The 21,857-nt window shown below is 39.8% G+C and overlaps 1 protein-coding gene across 1 annotated transcript in view; it reads right to left on the bottom strand.

The window, feature by feature from the left end:
• MSN (moesin) overlaps nucleotides 1-21,857 on the bottom strand; it is a 70,876-nt gene that overhangs the window by 11,914 nt on the left and 37,105 nt on the right. The window contains exons 2-6 of the mRNA XM_080909671.1: nucleotides 14,230-14,313; nucleotides 6,129-6,224; nucleotides 4,169-4,443; nucleotides 2,296-2,379; nucleotides 1,255-1,401 (exon numbers count right to left, since the gene is read on the bottom strand). Of these exons, the coding sequence (XP_080765797.1) occupies nucleotides 1,255-1,401; nucleotides 2,296-2,379; nucleotides 4,169-4,443; nucleotides 6,129-6,224; nucleotides 14,230-14,313 (686 nt within the window). The remainder of the gene's footprint in view (nucleotides 1-1,254; nucleotides 1,402-2,295; nucleotides 2,380-4,168; nucleotides 4,444-6,128; nucleotides 6,225-14,229; nucleotides 14,314-21,857) is intronic.

Below are 21,857 nucleotides of genomic sequence, written 5' to 3'. Positions count from 1 at the left end.
ACTTTACATGACTGTGGTTTAAATTATATTTGCCCAGGAAAGGGAATGGGACAAGGTCTCACATAGCCCAGGATAGCCGTTGTGCTGGTTAATTTTACGTCATCTTGACACAAGAAAGATACAGTCATGTGAAAGGACAGAGCCTCAACTGGAAAAAAATACCTCCATAAGATCGGGCTGTAGGGTATTATTTTAGTTAGTGATTGATGGAGGGCTCACCCCTTTGTAGGTGGTGCCATCCCTGGGCTGGTGGTATTGGGTACTATAAAGAAGCAGTCTGAGCAAGCCACAAGCAGCAGGCCTAAGCAGTACTCCTCCTCCGTGGCCTTTGACTCAGCTCCTGCCTCTGGGTTCCTGTTGTGCTTGAGTTTCTGGTCTCACTGCTTTTAATGATGAATATGAAACTGTGAGTAAAATAAACCCTTTCCTCCCCAAGTTGCTTGCTTTTTGGTCATGGTGTTTCCTCAAAGCAATGATAACTCTAAACTAAGGCATGAATTAGCTATAAAGCTAAAGCTGACCTTGAACTCCTGATTCTTGCTGCCTACCCCTCCTGAGTGCTAAAATAATAGACATATACCACCATACCCAGCATGGTTTAGATATTAAATGTCTCCCAAAAGGCCATTTGTTGAAGGCTAGGTCCCCAGATAATGGTGTTGTTATTAATGGAGGCAGAACTTTATGAGCAGGGCCTGCTTGGAGGAAGTAATTACTGGGGGCATGCTATCAAAGAAGACTTGGGATTCCACTCCCTTCCTTTCCTACTCTTTATTTCCCAGACACCAGGAGGTGAGCAACTACATGATCGCCGACATGAAATTCGACCTCAATACATGCCCATTGTAGCTACATCAAGTAAATGGAGATGAAAATTCTGAAAGTACAAGCCAAAATCTGTCTTTCTTCCTTTGATTTCTCTCAGGTATTCTGTCCCAGGTACAGAAAGATGATTAACAGACTTTTTTATCAACAATTCTTCAAAGTACGATATGCAGGTTATGTTTATGACACATCTCAGTTGTAATGACATTTCAAATGTCCCATAGTCGCATATAGCTAGTGACTATCATAATAGATAGTATAATGCTAGTCAATATAGGGTGAAGGTAGGTGTACAATCATCTTGGCTGGACTTAATTAGGTAGGAAAATAACTGAGGTGGGACTCAAGTGGTACAGACTTGCTCTGTGGTAAGGGATGACACCTGTGTTTAAGAGTGATTCAAATAACGGAGAGAAGTCTGAGGCATACCTGTCATTCTGCTCATAGATGTTGAGACCCAAGGCATCCACACCCAGCCACAGCTCTGAGCCTTTCTTGTTCTTGATGCTGAAATAGTTCACACCATACATCTCCAGATCTTGAGCAATCTTAAGATATTCCAGGACAGCATCCTCCCTATATCATACAGAATAGGAGAGGGGTATTGTCACAAAGTAGAGCTTCCATAGCAGACCCACTAGCAGAGAAAGCCAACTTGCTCTGTTTCTGACAATGGTCTTGGTAACAGGATGGGAAATGGATAGAACTTAATCAAGTGATTAGTAACAAGAAAGCACACATTACTTCTGTTAAATAAAAAATGCTGACAGGAACCTAAAGAATAAGAACAGTCTGTCCCTTGTTGGCCTCTGGAATATTAGCTATTAGAGAAACAATATTCTCCCTCCTCTACATTGTGACATCTCTTAAAAATGAGATTTGTTCCTCAACCAGACAGCTATAAAATGCTTTTACAGTATTTAGAGAGCTCCTTTACCATTTACAAGATAGCCCAGAAACTTCCTAGAGACCCTGATTTTCCTTCCTTTTCATTTCACTCAAAACTGTTTAAGATGTAGGGAGTGGTAGAAATGCCCATAATCCTAGAACCACCTGTACTGTTTGTTCAAGATCAACCTAGGCTACATAATGAGATCATTTCTGAAAAGAACCTCTGGGGCTGACAAGCTGGGTCAGTTGGTCCCCGCATTAACCAGCAAGCCCGACAACCTGAGTTCAGATACTGGGACCTACACAGTAGAGTAGAAAAGAATAGATGAGAGAGAGAGAGAGAGAAAGAGAGAGAGAGAGAGAGAGAGAGAGAGAGAGGGAGAATAAATTTTAAAAATACCTAAAATAAACCACAGTGTCTCAATGATTTAAGGTTGCCTTCTATATTTAAACATCAAAATCATCCCCAGTCTCTCTTTCTTAAAATCCACCAATGTCCCTAATAATTTGACTTTTCTTTGTAGATACCATCCTCATTCTCCTTACAAGGACAGTGAAGCTCAAGGCTGTTAGGTTTACCTGAGCATGCCCCGATGTTCCTCATGCCACACCTGGATCCGCTCTTCCCACTGGTCCTTGTTGAGTTTGTGCTGCTCCAAGACTCTAGGAAAGATAGTGAGTGGTTAATATAATAAAGTACAGACCATAGGCAGGAGGGAAGGAAAGCTCACTTGGCTCTCTATGGAGTTGATGCAAATGTGAAGTTAGCCTACCAAGGTATTGCTGAAAATTAGGCCTTAATACACTGAAGCAGACATAAGGAACTTCCTAAAAGAATTCCAAGAACAGATGACCAAACAGAACAATGGAATCATCCTCTTTATTTACCCATTTGTTTGTTTGAGGCAGGGTGTCTGTTTGTTTGCTTGAGGTGGGTTCTTTGTTATATAGCTCTTGTGATGGTTTGCATATGGCCAAGGATGTGGCACTATTAAAAGGTGTGGCCTAGTTGGAAGAAGTGTATCACTGTGGGGGTGGCTTGGAGACACTCCCAGTAGCCAGAGGATGCTGAGGCTGTTCCTAGCTTCCTTCAAACGAAAATGTAGAACTCTCAGCTCCTCCTGTACTATACCTGCCTGGATGCTGCCATGCTCCCACTTTGATGATAACTGACTGAACCTATAAGCCAGCCCCAATTAAATATTGCCCTTTATAAAACTTGCATTAGTCATGGTGTCTGTTCACAGCTGTAAAACCCAACTAAGAAGGCTTTCCTGTCCTGAACTCATTTGTTTACACAGACTGACCTCAAACTCAAGAGAGCTCTACCTCTCTACCTGCTTCTTCCCCGAAAGTGCTGGGACTAAAAAGAAAAAGGGGGGGGGTGCAGATACTCTTTATACCATTAACCACAATGTTAATAATGTGTTGCATCTCTAGGCTCAACAATAATACATAGGAGTCTGTGATGAGGGGCTGACAGTAAAGATATTCTCTCCTAGATCCTCTTGAAGCCAACAGTTGGTGTTTTTAAGACAGCTTCGAATACAGAGCAGGGAAACAGTCCCAAAATACTCTGAGGGAAACCAAGAGTCCCAGCCCATAGTTCTACTAGATTGTTAAACAAGAATTGCTTTAAATATGCCATCTCAGACATCATGCCACTGACTACCAAAGAGTCCCAGGGCACAATTAGCATCCCTAATGACATCTGTGGAGTGTGCACACACTGCAGCTCAAGCTTAATTCTTCTTCTCCTATTCTAATCGAAAAACCTGTGGAAATAAATGGCCATCTGATACAAAATGAAACAAACCCCTCGTGCATTTAAAAAAAAAATCAAGAAATTGGGGATTCAAAACAGTTCTGCCAAAAAAAAATTTGCTATGGGAGATGAGGCAAATCAGAGTCAGTACCTCTGTATCTCTATTTCCTGAGCCAGAAAATAAGGACAATACTTGCCTTGTTTATTTACTATTGTCATGATGTTAAAATAAAAAATATCAAGTGTTTAAAAGCTTTCACCTTCAAAGTTTAAAAAAAAAAAATCAGAAAACTGGACAATGGTACCCGTGGCTTGCATATTTTTTTCTGTCTCTCCTATGAATTCCTAAAATAAAATCTCATCAGTGAAAGAGAAATGGAACCAGGGGAGAGGACAAAACAAATCAACTCATCTTTGCTTCTACGTAAGCACATATCCCCCAGGGTAATGGAGCTTTGATATCAAGGAGCTAAAGGGGAAAAGAGCTTTTTGAGGACCGGAAATACAATAGAATACAATAGTATATGCAAATGTGTCTTTCTCAGCAGCACGACCCAGTCCTTAGACAGAAGTTTATGGGGAAAAATAACTTATCTGGCAGCCATTATGGAATGAGGATTAGTCAGCTTTGTCTGCTACTCACTACACACTTTAGCCAGATCAAAGGAAGCTGGGGTACCACCTCACCTTTGAGGCAGCAACTTATCTCCAGCCAGGTAGCCAGACTTGTGAACCTCCTTATTGAAGTCACCATACTTAGACTGGACGGCATAAGAAGCCAACAGCACAGCAGTTTCAGGTGGACAATAAATGTCATCATTGAGAATGCCCTCCTTCACTTGCAGAAAGAACAGGCGCTGGGTGATATCCTGAATCAGTTCTTCAGATACATCCTCTGGATAGAACTTGGCCCGAAACTTGAAGAGCAACGGACTTTCCTTCCGCACATCCTGTGCAGTCACCTGGGAGGAGCAAAGAGGTTACAAAGGCTCCCCGAAAATAGACTGTGATGATGGAAGAGAGTCTGTAAAGCAGTCAGAGGGGTCTGAAAGACTATAAGGGTAGGTAATCTCCCAAGGCTGGGATGCAACTCTCATAACTAAATTTTTTTAAAAAGCAAACAAACAAATAAAAAAAAAGTATTACTTTCTTTGGGGAATCTCATATACATGTCTTCCTCTTGAGAATTTTCTTCCTAAAAAATGTGTGATACACACCGATGACAGAAGCCACCACTATCTGGTAATGTTGATCTCAAATTTTGAGGGTAGATTTAAGAATGCTCTTTTTTAAGTTTCTTTTGTAAAACTTATTTTATTTTAGACTCTTTCTGTGCGTGAACACACTTGCATGCCTGGCACCTACATTGGCCAGATGAGTGCATCAGATTGTAGGCATTAGAGTTACAGGCAGGTGTGAGCTGTTATGCCAGTGCTAGGTACTGAACCCTGATCTTCTGGATCAGGCGATGCTCTCCACAGTTAATCCATTCCTCCTGCCCCTAAAGCTCCTCTTTCAGGTGTCCTCCAACTCTACAAACTACTGGAGAATAGTATGTCTGGTTGAAAGCTCAGAATTGGTTAGGTTAGACCATAAACAAGATGACCTTCTAAACCTGAAAACGGCTCCTAATTTATCCAGCAAATGTGCAACTTTTGGGGTCAGCACCATGACTAAGAGAGTACAAGCATTTACTGCTTCCAAAACTCATTTAGATCCCGAGGACTGACAAAATGAAAGAGAAAACTGACGTATATACCATGGTATGTGTGTATGCATGCACACACTCACATGGGCAGGCATAGTAAATATAAATACACTATATTAAATAGATTACAAAGTTTTCACTCTTTAAAGCAGAACAAGACTCCTTGAAGCAGAAAGTGAGATACCCACCTCCAGATACAATTAGCAAACTTATCCACAGCACAGTAGTAAGTCCTCTAAGGTTAACTGTTAGCCACTTTGAGGATATGAATAGGGGAGTCTGCCAGGTATCTCCAGAGATACTAATCGGGGCTCCCTCTGGCAATCCTACAGATCTCAAGTTTGAAAGAAAGGTGCCTCAACACTTTAAACCACTAAAAGCTTTGGTCCAAAACAAATCTAAATTAGAGTCTCCACTTCCTTTGGCTTGAAATCTTGCTCTGAAGTCAAAGTTGAAAAACAATCTTTCTTTGGTTGAGTCATTTGCCTATACTTCGAAGAAAATAATGAATAGGACTATAGTGTTGGTCTACCTGTAATCACAAAACTATAAAAGTGGAATCAAGAAAATCAGATGTTCAAGGTCACTGTCTGATATATATAGAGCTTGAGACCAGCCTAGAATATGAAACCTTTTCTCAAAAAAAAAAAAAAAAAGAAAAGAAAAAAAAAAAGGTGATGATTTTGGAAGCTGTAGAACCAGCCCTGAAGACATAAGAAACCATCTTTTGTCTACAGAAAGTAGCAATCCTGCATAAACCTGGAAATCCTTGTCTAACTTCAGATGGCTAAGTCTAATCGTTCCCTTCCTTACAACATTTTTAACCTAACACTCTGAATACCAATCCCTTTGTTTTTTTTGTTCAATATATGACTGATTATCGCAGGCTTGCTAGCATATAATATTAGCTGGAAGAATTTCTGAGTAGTAAGTGATTACCTTCTTATTGAGCTTCAGCCAAGTAGAGAAAGCCTTTGTGTCCTGGTACTGCAGACCAAAGAACCAAACTTCCCTCAAACCAATCGTTTTCACCACCTGGGAAAGACAACACAATAACTGCTTTAATATCTACCCCATGTATGAAATTAAAGAACATAAAGGGGAACCAACTCAATCTACCCATTTTTAGGTAATGCTACTCTTTTTATTTTAAGGAACATGAAAGTAGAAGGGGAGCAAACTATTTAGGGCCAATAGATGGAAGGAATGTCCTTATAATCAAATATATGTGCATGAAAATGTCACAAATCCATTGTTTTGTGCAATTAAATACGCTTAATACATAATTTATAAAGATTCAAAAGAATTGCTGTTAGTTTTTTTCCCTACTAAGTACTAATGTGAACACTGGTACACACCAAGAACCTTACATCCATTATCATCTTTAATTCTCAAAAGTGATCTAGGGCAGAAGTACAATGAGGTTCACTTTACAGACGGTAAAATTAAAAGTCCACAAAAGAAATGATGTGTCCACCATACAGAGAATGAGTGACAGAGTCAAGATTTAGCTTTATTTCCAAATCAAGCCAATTCTCATCTCTTCCGCCACGTCCTCCCTTCTCCTACACTGCTTTATAGCTGTCTGCTCCCAGAATGGATTAAAGATTGGAGACAAAGATTCTTAGGCTAACTCCTATATCATATTCTCCTGGGGAACTCTCAGATATTATCCTTCAGCATTTTACAATTTATTATAAAGAATATTACATTGGGCATAGTAATACCTGCCTGTATTAATACCAGAACTCAAAAGGAGGCGAAGGCAGGAGGATCAGAAGTTCAATGTCATCATCCTTAGTTACAGAGTCTAAACCCAGGCTGGGCTACACGAGATCGTGTGTCAAAGGGGGGTGAGAGCGGCTGTGCTTAAACTCTGCACCTAGGAAGACTGAGGCAGGCTTCTCTCTGAATTGGAGACCAGCTTAGTCTACATGTCAAGCTCCAGGCTAGCCAGAGCTACATGTTGAATGTCTGTTTAAAATTAACAAAGGAGGTCCATTTTAAAAGACACAGATGAATAAACAGAAAAGGTACAGAGATGCAACTGGAGGAGCACAGAGTTCCTATATCTTAAAACATATGTCTCTTCAGGAACTTCTACATGTCTAGCTATCTGGAAGCTTCCCAACTTAGCCCTTTAGGTTTCTACGTAAGAGTTACATCATTATAATTGACTGTATTGACAATCATTCATGACATCAATTCAAACTTCACAGCTCTCTTTATCTTTAGAAAGGGATGGTGATGTCATTATCTAAGACCTAGTCTCATTTGCTATACCCCAAGAACACGTGAGAAGACAAGGCAGGGAACATACTATACAGACACCTCATAGCCAAAAGCTACAGATACTAGTATGTTTGGGGCCAGCCTTTGTCTTGTGAAGAAGCAGAAGGTTCCTATATTGCCCAGTGCCTTTTGAATGAACAGAGGGCAGAAAAGGAAGCCTGCAAGGAAAAGACAGATGGAATGTGTTCTCAGGGCCCTAAAACTTGCATATTGATGGTCCAGTTGTAGGTTCCACACCAACACGCCCAAGACTAGAGATGGCCACACTAAAGCTAAGCCATATCATGATGAAGCCAGGTTGACATCACAGAGTCCTCATCTTTTCTTTTAGGTATAAAAGGGTGGAAATAAGTTTATGGTGTGATAAGTATGAACTCTAAGAGACATTAGAGACATAAACAAAAACCCAGAGTTGTCCCTATTCATTCTAGTAAAGTAACCAATACCTTCCTGGGACCACCTCATAAAATAACCACACTGAGAAGAAGCCACATTCCTTATATTTCACGTTTTCTCCTTATAGTTTGATGTCACATGTAAGGAAATCTGAACAAAAATCGTCTATTTGTAACTTGCAGCCAGCATATTTCATTTTGCTGGTTCCAACTTCCTCATTATCTAATTGGTAGGAAAGTTGTCAAATGATCTAACATGAAGGGTTGTGTATGGAAAGATTTTTTTTTTAAGTTTTTATCCTACATTTAACACTGAACCCAAGTAATAACTCTGATTTTCAACACATTTTCAGAATTATGATTGAAATGCAACTGGTGGGAAGAGGAAGAGTTCCAAAACTGCTCAGATTCTAGAGAGTGAAAAAGACCCACTGGAGAAAGGATAGGCTATAGGACTAACACGCTTAGGTATCGAAGGCGTGGAGCAGGAAAGAAACAGAACAGGTAAAGCAATAGTTAGCTTTTACCTAAACCAAGAGACCAGATGTGATGGCTCAGAAAACCTAGGATGTAAGGAGATTTTCATATGAGCACTGCCTCTTCTTTTATAAGCAGGGGGAAAATCAAAATGGCATAAATTTTCCACTTCTTTAAGCTTGGAGAGATGAGCAGTCTCTCAGCCTATGCTGAAGTTCCAAAGTGCGGATATGGGAGGAAGGAAACGCAGTCTGAAGTCAGAACTGATAATGGAAAAAAAAAAAAAAAAAGGATAACAGGCTACAAAGAAAAACTCTCCAATTAAGGTCTATGGAGTGATGGGAGCCATTTGCTCAGAGAAAACTTGGCCCCATTTCCAATTCTAAGAACAAAGAAACTGGGCAAGAAATTACTCACTTCCAATGTTTATAGTCACCAAGAAGTCTATTTCAGGTGGTGCTGGACTAGAGAGAGGAAAGACCTTGCTTTCCAAGTTAAAGAAAAGTATCTAGCTCTTTGTTCTAGGAATAAACCTCTGTGGCTCCAGTGAGTAGATTTCTTATAATGCTGAGAAATGGCTCCCTCCCCGAGGAAAAATAATGTTCCCTTTGGTACTAGACATCCTTTTCATAAGACCTAATCTAGTATATCTCAAACCTGAACTTAAAAACCCCCTAAGCAGAAGAACACAGCCATTGACTACACCCAAGAGGCCTGGGAGTATGGTAGAACTGAGGTGCACTAAAAGCATCATCAATCAAGATGACTGGGGAATTATCCCAATACACACATTTTGGAAGAAAAAATATTCTAGAGGCTGTGAATTCTGTTCTGTACTATGCACTACTACCCCTAGTAGACTGTGGAGAGAAAACAAGGTTAGCACAATATAGGTATTAAACTGAAGTCTAGTGATGAGCCTATCAAGTTGCCTTCAAATTAAGTGTACATCCTTATACATAAGTACTGCTTTCAGCTTTGGTCAGAGGAGATTCTTTATGCTGGGCTCAGCAGCAATTATGGACTCTTAACTGGCCAAAGTGCCAAGAATGAGTGATTGTTGACTATGCAGCCTTAAATGAAACATACATATCATCTCCTCCAAGGCACCAAGAACATCAAAAAGAGAAGGCAGAAAGAGCAGAAGAGCTGGAAGATGAGGAGGAGTGCTGTGAAATGCTGCCATCCAGGATGAACATTGCAGTCATGAGCTCCCAGCACCTATGATTGCTCACACAAGACCTGCATGTGATTTGAGTTAACATCTTATCACGGAAAAGGCATGTGAAGTCACACCCATCCCCAAAGAGCTACAGGCAGTTACTGGTTGGTAATCATACTTCCTTCCATGAAAGAGCCTAAGGAAACTTACTGGGCTTCGGGGGAGGGGTAAACATGAAAGTAGAAAAGGAACTAGTTGAAATAGGAAAGAGATCGGCAGGAGTGGGAATTGGGACTAGGGGGAAGAAGGGAAGGATGAATATATATAAATACATTAAGTACATTTATTTAATGTTATACCAAGCTAGGCATGTTGGTGCACATGTATAATCCCCGCTTTTCTGAGGGAGAGACGGGTGAATCTCTGAGGCTAGCCTGGTCTACAGAGTGAGGGCTAGTACTACACAGAAAAATCCTGTCTCAAAATAATTTTAAAAAGAAATAAAACCAATTATTATCATATTATTTAGTGCATAGTATTAAAAAATAACAAAGAAAAATGAACTCAAATGAACGAAAGAGATTTGCCTTAAAAAAATCATTGCTAACTTCTAAGAGCTTTGGGGTGTAAGGCAAATCCCCATTTACCTCTTTTCTTTTTATAACTTGCAGAAGTCAATTCAAGAGTCTGTGCTGCTTCCTTGTATAATACCTGCATCTGTTTGTGTAACAAACCAGCGATATCCTGAGCCATCTCAGAAGCCCAGGGCTGCATCCTAAGCAAGGCCAGAGCCTTAAGAAAAAAACCTGCATGAGAAATGATGTGCAAAACTGCCTTGCATCAATGCCCAAACACCTGAGGTCTGCTGAGATTCCACTGCAGGCTGGAAGCAGCTGCATCATCACCCACCTAAAAGCAAATTGATGGTTACCTGGAAAAATCTCTAAGATGCTACCACAACACCTGCTTCTTATGCTCCACGTAGCCTGTACTACAGTGAGCATCTTCACGGAACGGACAGCACTCAGCCCAGTTTCTGCTTGGGGAGTAGGCTAGGCAAAGGGAGTTCACATAGGGCAGAGTTGACAGAAGGCACTGGGAAAAGTAGACTCTAGCAAGATTCAAGGTCTAGCTAGAACACTCCCAATAGCTGTGTGAGCTTAAGCACTACTTTTCTTCTCACGAAACCTCAGTTCCTCATCCATAGGATGGAAATACGACTAATATGACTGTCATAATAGGTGTTAATGGTGGTAGAAAATAAAATCAGAAATGAAAAGTCCTAATGCAAAATCTGCTAGTAATTAAATACTTCACTGAGTCAGAAAAGCTTTGTGATTTTATGGTTTCCTTAACTGAACTCCCAGACATTTCCCCCCATACATTTGGCTATTAGTAAGATCAACTATTACAATGACTGAGAAGCCAGACAGGATTTCTATATATGTGTACATATATACATGCAAAAAGACGTAGATACAAATGAAAAAGTTCGTAGAAAAAGAGGCCTTGAATCTGAAGGAGAGTGGGGAAGGGTTATAGGAGAGGGGTTGGAGTGAGAAAAAGGAAGGGAGGAATGTTGTAATCAGACTATGCACTCAAAAACAAAAACAAAAACAAAAAAACAAAAAACAAAAAAACAGAAATGCTGTCATTCAGAGTGGTAGCCATGCCACCTAGTGGCATGTATGTAATTCAGGATGAAATCATTAGACAAATCTGCCTGAAGAGATGCAAGCCAAGTACAGCATCCCTGCAGCAAAAATACATTCTTCCTCTTTCCTGTCCTGGAACACACTCATAGAAAGAAACAGAAGTAGGGGGGAAACAACTGTGTGCCCCATTTCCATTTCCCACCAGGCTCTGGGTCTTCTCAAGTTACAGTTTCCCATTGTTGCATATTATTTATCACTGGATGCCAAGAAATATGCTCCTTAATCAGAAAGGAAGTGAAATAAAGAGGAAGCATATTTTGTCAAGTTCAAATCTCTTCTCTGACCCTTCTGCCCTCAGCTGTATTCTCTGTTCTCTGTAACCCCTCAGGGACCTAAGGACAGAAGTCACACCCAGGTGACATCTCTAAGCTATAACACCCTCATTTGTCCCACAATATGTTTGTTTAGATCTGTATTTGAAACTCCGTATCACAACTTGCTGGTGATCTGACCTACCAGAGTATGTTCTTTATCCTCTCATGGACAGGATCGCTGTGGTGATTAAAGAATCCAGCTATCACTTCAAATTTGACTCACCATTTTGCAAAAATGAACCATTACCAACAGTTGTGTAATAGAACTCAAGATCACTTTTCATTTGTATCTACGATGTTGCTCAGGCTAGCCTCAAAGCCCACTATTCTCTTGGGAATGATCTTGAACTCCTGTTCCTTCTCCATCTATCTTCGGAGATTACAGGCTATCACACCCAACTCCAGACTCACTCTAATCTGAATGAAATTGTATCTAAAGCACCTAGCCAGGCATATAAATATACTTCTCAATATGCTCAATAAATATAATTCTCAAGACACTGGTTATCCAAATGAGAAATTATCTGGTTCTCTCTCTCTCTCTCTCTCTCTCTCTCTCTCTCTCTCTCTCTCTCTCTCTCTCTCTCTCTCTCTCTCTCTGTCCTTTCTTTGATGACTATGAAAGATTAAAGTCTCTTACGTACTTTGTTTGGAAGGCAATAGCCCTAATTAAAAGTAGCATACCACATGTCTGTAATTCCAGGAGTCATGAGGCTAAGACAAGAAGATTGTCCCAAGTTCTAGGAAGCATGAACTTCATAATAGCATTATATCACATGTCTGTAATTCTAGGCATCATGAACTTCATAATAAATACCAGGTCAGCCAGAGTTACATAGCATGACGTCATCCCCCTCCACACACACACACATTTACCATTCCAACGTGCACGGGGCTTACAGCCATAGAGGCATCACATAGAACTATACATACACTACATAAAGTGAACCAACACTAACAATAAATTAGTGAGCTGAGGCTTTTTAAAATGAATAAAACATTGCCCACAGATTGTTTTACTGCCCCAGGCTCTAAGTCATGCCTTCTTTGCCTTCAGTAGCCACCCCCATCCACTACAAAAGAACAAAGCCCAGTGCCAAGAGCAGGGAAGAAAGAGGGAGAAGAGTAGAATCACCATGACTGATACTCTCCCTTCTGCACCTCTTCCTGAAATCTTACCATCTAAAACAAGGGACCCAGGGACTTGTGAGGTATAGTAGATGCATCCTATTTGTCTTATAGACTGTTCAAAGTCAATTCAGAAGAGATATTCTGCCAGCTTCCTGTCTCCTACCAATTCAAAAGAGGCATTTTCCTTCTTTTACAAAAAAAAAGGGTTGTCTGAACTGTAAACAATGGAAATACAGAAGAAGAAGAAACTGCAGAAAAGGTGACAGGTATAAATTTTTAAGAGATAACCAAATCTGAGAAACCCCTTACAGATAGGGAAACTGAGGTCCAAAGAAGGGAAATAAGGGAAAGGTTTTTATGAAGTAACAAAAATATTAGTTGGCAAAAAACAGCTATAGAGACCAGAATTCCTTATTTTATATCCAGTATCCATTCAACTGCATCAGTCTGTCCCTTTAAAAGCTCTCCAACACAAAACCCACATGCAAAGAAGGAATGCAAAACCTTAATATAATCAAAATGCATTCAGTCATTGCAGGCTAGTACTATAATCACTTGTGAGCTATGGGATCATCAACACATTAGTTTTATGTTTAAAAGTTCCTCAGACTAACTTGTATTTTCACAAATTAACCAGCAGTGATTACCTTACAAATTACAGTGATTGCCTATTCAAAGCAAAAATACAAAACAAACTCAAGAGAAGGAGTAAGTTCCAACTAAATCCAAAATGAGATGATTGAGCCTATCTCCCTATTCTAATTCATAAATGTGACAAAAAGCATCATGGTATTTGAAAGGAAGCCATCATTTACTATTCTACCACATGCATGTACCTAATACTCTCTCCTAAGGTATTTGGGTTTTCTTATTGCCTTGTTCTGATCTGGAATTTTATGCAAATCTAATATGTCACAGTAACCAGATTTTTGGATAATGATTAAGATATAAGTAACATTACATGTTTATAAAAACAAAAGTTCTATGCAGTAAGCATTAAGTGCCCCCATTTCTTTCACATTTGTATATGTGCATTGATGGTCATGCCACAGTCTGCATGTGGAAGTGAGAGGACAACTTAGAGGTCTGGAGGCACACACATAGAATCCTAGCATTTGGGAGGTAGGGGAATGAAAATCATGAGTTAGAAGCTAGCCTCAGATACACAGTAAGTTCAAGAACAGCCTGAACTTTTAAGAAGAGCCTTGTATGTAGATAGCTACATAAATAAGTAAACATCTTTCACAGTTGAAGGCTCCATATATTCATATTTTCAGCAAATCTAGCATATGATCATGCTCCCTGTCTCTCTTCTCCCTTGTTTAGGATCAAGGATCAGATGTGTCAGAACAATGAGATTGAGATTTCAGGTTGCCAACATTAAACTTTGCCTCCTTTTTAATTAAGTCTGCAATCACCCTTTGTTTTCGACATGCTTGGATAGGCAAGTAGAAAAAGAGACCTTTTCCAAAGCATTGAAGGAATGAGAGGCCTGCACTGTGAAAAAAAATCTATTAACAGAAGAAGTGGTTAAGGAACAAGGTCCTCCTTTACCTGGTCAAACAGCTGCTTGCCAGTGGTGTTGGGCTGAATGGCAAACTCCAGCTCTGCATCCATGGTGGTTACTCGCACACTGATCTAGGATGAGATGAAAGAAAGCAGATTAATTGTTAGGTTCTGTGCTCAATAGGGGATGGGGAAAACATCTATGTTCAACTTAGAACAAACCCAAATGCCAAGAAAGTGAATAAATAAGAAATTGGTATGAAGAAAGGGAAAATACTGACCTAAGTCATAACAACTATATTCCCAACCACATTACTAAAGATAAAAAGACAACCACAGACAATGCTCTACCAAAAGGCAAAGAATGAAAATCATTCTACTACAAAGCGTAAGTATTGATTATATTTCTTCCAGAAAGTTTTCCCCATCTATACCAGCCAGCTCCATCCCCCAGCATTCTCTTCTTACCCCTGATCTATAGCCCGGTTTATCAATGGCACTAGTAGATCTCTACAGAAACAAGGTAAAATAAAGAACACTGGATTCTCCACTACGAATTTTCCAAGCTACAACACCAACCTTCTAAGCAAAATGTACTGCTGATGCAATAGAACACAGGTCTTCAAACTGCGGGTCATGACCCCTTTGGGGGAGTTGAATTACCCTTTCATAGAGGTTTTCTAAGACCATTGAAAAACACAGATATTACATCATAATCCATAACAGTAGAAAATGATCAAGTAGCAAATAATTTTATGGTAAGCGGTCACTACAACATGAAAAACTGTATTAAAGGGTTGTAGCATTAGGAAGGTTGAGAACCGCTGCAATAAAGGTGTGATGGTTGTGGGAATAACCATTTTCTGATTGAATTTGAGGCCAACTCCACAGGAAGGATTTGATGCCCAGTACTATAAACTTGTTCAAAAGCCCATGTCCTAGGAAGTCATATGCAGTACTGAGGAACCTACTACTGTTCACTCAATAGAAATGCAGTCAAACTGGCCTCTTAACATGTATTTATATCCACAGATTAGTTTTGCTCTGGAGCTTTAAGAAGTTCCTTTTTGCAATGGCTCTCAGCTAATACAGACTCATAACTGGTCAAAGTTCTGAGAATAAGTGATTATTGAGTACCTAAATAAGGAATCGTCATGTACCTACTCCTACCCAAAGTCCAGAGAAAACTGTAGACGTTAGAGTAATAAGAATGTAAATGCTGGAAGGAGGAGAGAAATGCTGTAAACAGTCTTCTCCTTATGTCCCAGCAGTTGTAACTATAAACTCACAGCAATGGTGGATATTTCCACAAGATATGCACAATATTGGGCACATCAACATGGATAGGGTAGGGGCTAATGACATTCCATCCTGTTCTAACAAGCAAAAGCCAATTAACTGTTACAGGAGAGAAGTCATTTTTGTGTAGCCACTAGTAAGTTGTCCTTGTAACCTCCCACACATGCTCATAGGGGAAAAACCCTAATTAAATGTACTGGAGGATTGAAAAAAAACTATTGAAGGTAAAGAGGATATGAAAGGACAGCATGAAAAATATGATCAAAGTATGTGTGTGTGTGTGTGTGTGTGTGTGTGTGTGTGTGTGTGTGTATACAATATACACATACAAATATATTTAAAATTGTGTAAGAATACTGGGTTCAAGGTTAACACCACTATAATGGGCTCAATTTGCCAACCTGAATTCCTGTTCTTGGGCCTTAGGTTCCCTCATCAACGTGAGACAGACATGGTTTGAGTTGAGGGAACAGTTAAAGCAATGTCTGAGGATCATTCTGATAATGAAGTTGGTGGTTCTATATACTGCCTTGCTCTGATAACAGTTCCTACCTTTATGTCTTGTTCAGGAGAGGAAAAGATTATCAGCAGAGGTGAATGTGTACAATATAAACATGCTACCAAAACCAAGTTAATGTAAGGACAAAGAGGGAGACAGACACAGATCAAACTACCAGGTAGGAAGGAAAAAGGAGGGGTGAGATTTTATAATTATATTTTAATCCAAAAATATTTTAAGTGAAAAATATTAACATATCCTATTTTTAAATGAAAAGAGAAAATATCAAGTAAAAATAGTTTATTAGGGAAGAAGAATGAGACACGCTGTGGCAACCAAATCAAAGCTTTTATATAATCTCAGAGGAAAAGAGTTTAGTCACTACATTTTGGTGTATCCCAGCCCATCATTTTCCTCATGTGTCTGTGTTGTCTCTTCCAGTCCCCCTGGCCAGCATCCCAGATACACACTAGTAGTAAGTTGGAGTAATGTTGTCTACAGATTGAGACAAAAGTTTAACCCAAATCAACCTCATAGACTCTATTACTACTCAGAAGATGCAAGCCAGAAAGCAAAGATGGTGTTCTTTTCTGCTGTCTCTGGTAATCCTGGTGCTTCACACAATTCCTGATACATCCTATGGGTATTTAAAACCACGAGTCATTAGATCATTCACCAAGATATATTTGGTCAAAAGATAAACATTTTTAAGTGCTCAGCCATATTTCCAAGGGAATGGAAAGGACTCCTGAACCTCAGACAAGTGTACAGTCATTGATCTGGAGAGACAGAAGGTCACACTTTCCCAAAATATTTCTGCACAGAAGGAAGGTGAATTAAATAAATCCTTAAAAGCTAATTTTAAATTAAAAACGTGTAAGACAACCACATACAACTTCGCTGGCCATACAGTCCCAACCTTAGAAGTATATTCCCTGATGTACATCAATGATAATTCAGATTTTATCATGAATGAGTTGTTTACTAAAACATTTACAGTGGGTACTAGTAAATATAGCAACAATCTACAACAGCTCTCATGTATCTAGATATACAAGTAACTAGGTACTGCCTACTTACTACCCCTCTTAGCACCAACAGTCACTGTGATACTTTCTACATCGAGGGTGAGAAAATAGATACAATGTATATTATATCACAGATAATCACTGATGGTATTATATGGGAGTTGGAATACAGGTCTATGTGCAGACCTTACTATTTAAACCAATATGTTAATTTCCTCTTACAAAATATGGAAGACGTTCATTAAAAAAAATCAAAGATAAATTTTATACTACTAGCTGTTTTGCTCAAAAACATAGCCAAAAGATGCTTATTACATAGACATATAAAAGTTCAAGCTTTGGGATTGGGGATTTAGCTCAGTGGTAGAGCGCTTGCCTAGCAAGCACGAGGCCCTGGGTTCGGTCCTCAGCTCTGGGAAAAAAAAAGTTCAAACTTTGGGGCTATCAAGATGGTGTTTGATACTAACTAAGCCTGAACATCTGAGTTGAATCCTTAAGATGCATATGGTAGAGGAAAAGAACCGACTTCTGTAGATTGTACTTTGACCTCCATATGTATACCCTCAACCTCCCTCCAACTCCCCACCCCACCACACACCCCAAAGAATCCCACTCCCTCCCCAAAAAATACCCAATGACTAATAATATAGAGAGAGTGGAATGGGGACAGTGGCCTTTCTAATACATTGGTTTATTCTCATATCAATATTTCTTTCTAATTTAGAATTACAAGTCTGGGACACAAGGCTAAGTGGGCACAAAGAAAATAAATACATGAATAGCCATCAAGTAATACAATAGAGGGCTATGGAGATAAGGATGTAGTTCAGTGGTAGACCAGTTATCTAGTATGGTGCAGGGATGCAGGAAAAGGCAGACTGAAGATAGTACAGAGAGAAGAAGAAATTTTACTTTTGGATCTTTTGTTGAGAGGTACCATTCTTGCCAATCTCGCAAAGTCAATGGAACACTTTTCAGAATACTTTTACAGCATAAAATAAAGACAAGACCATTTATATTAAAATAAATATTAAATTTAATAATGTATTCTTATATATTATATTAAGTTAATTACCTAACACTGGGTCTTAATAATTATTACTGTGTTTTCTAATCTTTTTATTTTAGCAGATGCATACATTTCTATTGTGAATTTTAGTCACTTTACACAGCCTGCATCCCCTGCATCTCCCATTGGCACTCTTCTCAATGTGTTCCTCCCCTTGTTTCTATGTCTCCTTTTTTCTGTCTGCTCTACTGAGTTTAATTTGATTTCCTTGTCCAAGCATGAGATGGGAAGTTTGTCAACACAGCAAGGACAACTTATCTGTGGCAGTGTCACTTTAAAAAGTGACACCACTCCTCCAATAAGCATTAATTGTCAATAGTCCCTGAAGGAGGAAAGTGATAATAAGTCTTTTGACCATGCTATTGTAATTTTAATTTAGTATAAATGGTATTTGAGAGACCTAGAGTAACTAAGTATCTCAGACTTTCACTGATGACAGTATCGTAAGTATTGCTGCTGTTACAAATTTCTGATTAACAGCTAAATCTTTAGTTGGAACTTAGTGAAAACAAATGCTGCCATCTTTGTATCTATAAAGAATTGCTTCCAGGACCCCCATGGGCTCAAAACCCCACAAATATTGAAGTCCCTTTTAAAATGTCATGATATTTGCATATATCCTCTTGTGGTTTCTAAATCATGTCTAAACAATTTGATACCAAACACAAGGGCTAGGAATACAGCCCTGTAGTACAACCATGACTTAGGATATGTAAGGGGTCAGTCTCTCAGAACATAAACAAATGTTTTAATACAATGTAATGTTATATAAATAAGCCACCATTCTTTTTTGTTTGAGGAAGACGAAGTCTGCACATGTTCAGTACAGATGCAATTTTTCCGCTAACATTTTCAACCCACAGCTGGTCCAGAGCCAATTGTATCCACATTCATAGGTCTTTCCTGTTTCAAATGCTATTCATGGATAGAAGAATTTCTGGTTAAGGAACTTTCTAGAAATTTATTTCAATTCACCTAATACAGATGGAGCACATTGTTTAAGGAACTATGGCTGTAGAACTGCAGAATTACTCTGACCTTGAGGCAATTACTGAATTTCCAAAGAACTGTAATAGTAATACACAGGGAAGTCCCTGAAAAGCAGAACAGAAAAAACCTTTGTGCAAATTAGGAACCATATTAAGGTGGTTTTTCCATAGATCTCTAAAGATAAGATTGATTTTGGGAAAGGAACTCAAAATAGAAAAACCAAAACAAGGGGATTTGAGTAAAATAAATGGAGCCTAAAAACTGATGGAAATAGAAGGAATTAGTACTAATTAAAGGTTGGTTTGTTCTTTGATAATCTGCGGTGAAAATTATATAAGACAAGCTATAGCATAGACCCCTATCACAAGAGACCCTCTGGACATTTACCCCTACTAGGTAATATGTCCCTCCTTTTGGAATTGACCTAACTTATTCATTGGAGACAGACAGACAGACAGACAGACAGGGAGAAAGACAGACAAACAGGGAGAGAGACAGACAGGGATAAAGACAGACAAACAGGGAGAGAGACAGACAGGGAGAAAGACAGACAAACAGGGAGAGAGACAGACAGGGAGAAAGACAAGAGAAGTCTTGTTTTGGAAGGTTAAAAATAAGAAGGTAGCCAGTGGGTACCCACCAGTAAGCCTTACAGCCTGAGCTCAAGCCCTAAATCTGTACATTAGGAGGAAAAAATCAACTATCATGAGATGTCCTCTGACCTCTGCATACTGTGGTAAGTGCACACATAAGTACAAACATAGAAATTTCTTTTTAAACCCTGAAATTGAAGCTTCCAAATTCAGGAAATTTTCCCTGGCAGGGAATAAAGGAGCTGATGTGAGTAAACTAGCAATTTAAAGCATAATTCAAAGCAGAGAGCATTGTTTACACAGCTAAATCCTTGCTTAAGCTGGGCCTGAGTATGCAGACATACGCTGAGATCAAAGACTGTATCTATGGAGAACAGAAGGGCTTAAGGAACATGACAACAAAAATCATGGGTATGCATTTCAAGAGTGTGTCATCCTCGAATTATACACTGGCCCTCCCACTTCTAGTCCAAGAACAATAAATTGACTGAAGTTTACTGAACAATTGAGCATAGATACTTCCCACAGGAAGCCTCTCTGAGAATTAACTCCTCTTGGTGGTCCACCATCCAAAGGCTTCAACTAGGATCACTCTTACGTCTCAAACTGGATAGCCTGAAATATAACTAGGCCAGATGCTGACTGACTTGGCAGCAGTAGCTGGAGTGCTTTAGTCTATGACCCAGTGGCTTCAAAGAGACCTTCCCTTTCCTTAGAGTCAGGCTCGCCCAGGTAAATGGTAGTACTCCACAACAGAGAGGTCTGGCCATAATTCACCTGTTATGTGTTCTTAACAATGAAATCTGTTTCTTTGGTGGGAACATGGGGAGAAAAAACTGAAGTACATAGGCACAGGTGACAGAACACTTATTGTATGCCAACACGGTGTCAGCCCCATCACCCACATTCTCAGTTCAATCACTTAAGCCAAATTTCCTCTGCTAGCAGTTGGTGGAGGCGTGTCCTCTGGACATTCTTGGAGCTCTTTCCATAACTCCACCCACCTCTCTAGTCATGGTAATTTCACTGCTCTCTTCAGATACTGTCTTGGTAACTATTTAGCCAAAGCCCACACACTGTAGCATAGGAAGCCTGGGTACATCTGGGAAACACTGCTTGGATAGGATTCTCTTGTCTCCCTGGTACAAAACCAGGTGGGTCTGAGCTCAACAACCTTACTGACTACCTGCCATCTCTGAATTCTGAGGGAGAAGCCTTTTTCATTCTGGGCTTTTAAGAGGGCTGATAATGGGAGGAAGACAGTTATAATTGGTGGAGAGGGGCAAGAGGAGGTACAGGCCTTACTAGGACAACTCCAGAACCCGAATCCCTTCCTCAGGCAGAGAGTAATCACCAGTGTCACCCGAATCACCTTCACCCAGCATTTCCTGCAACAAGGCCTGGACTACCTTGATTCTTAAGATAACAGAACAGTCTCAAGGTCTTCTTCTCTAAGAAGAAAATAAGAGTTGCCTTGAGTTTCTGGCTCAGGAGGTGGAGAACCCTTCACCTTATCTGTGCCTTGCCCCCAACATATACACACACTCACATCAACTTTCCAACAGTGCATGCTTCTTTCTCCCTAATGATTTAGAAATGACACCTGGCATGATTACCTCCTTACCTCTCTTTTGACCTATTTTCAGACCTTTCCAGATCTACCTGGGCTTAACCTTTCCTATGTCTGTGTCTGTTCTCTGCAGTTTCTACAGAAGAGAACCACAGCAATCCTGACCCACACCCATACCTACATGACTCAACATTAGTTCTCCAACCACTCCAGCAGCTCCAAAAGGCATAGGAGACAAGAGTCTCTTTCATTTGTTTTGGCTCAGCCCTGCCCTCCAAAAATTCCAAGAAGCATTTCAACTGATAGAGTGCACTAGAGACTTGAGTGCTACTCTTTCAGTTACCATGTTTGAGGTACTAAACCTTCCCAGCCACCTTATCAGCAAGAAACTACTCGTGTGTGTGTGTGTGTGTGTGTGTGTGTGTGTGTGTGTGTGTGTGTGTGTGTGTGTGTTTGTGTGAGCGCGCGAGCACACTCATTTAAATAACTATGGTCTCAATGTCAAAAGCCGCTTATCAGTCAGGACATACCCTAGAAACAAACAATGGCCAACCTCAGTTCAGATCTTCCTCCAGGTACATAGGTTGCACCTCGATGTCCTTAACATGGTCATTCCCCAGAAATTCAG

The sequence above is a fragment of the Micromys minutus genome (genome assembly GCF_963924665.1).
Source record: "Micromys minutus genome assembly, chromosome: X".
Taxonomy (NCBI): domain Eukaryota; kingdom Metazoa; phylum Chordata; class Mammalia; order Rodentia; family Muridae; genus Micromys; species Micromys minutus.
Note: the sequence above shows the minus strand (reverse complement) of the source record. Positions and strands in the feature narration are given on the sequence as shown.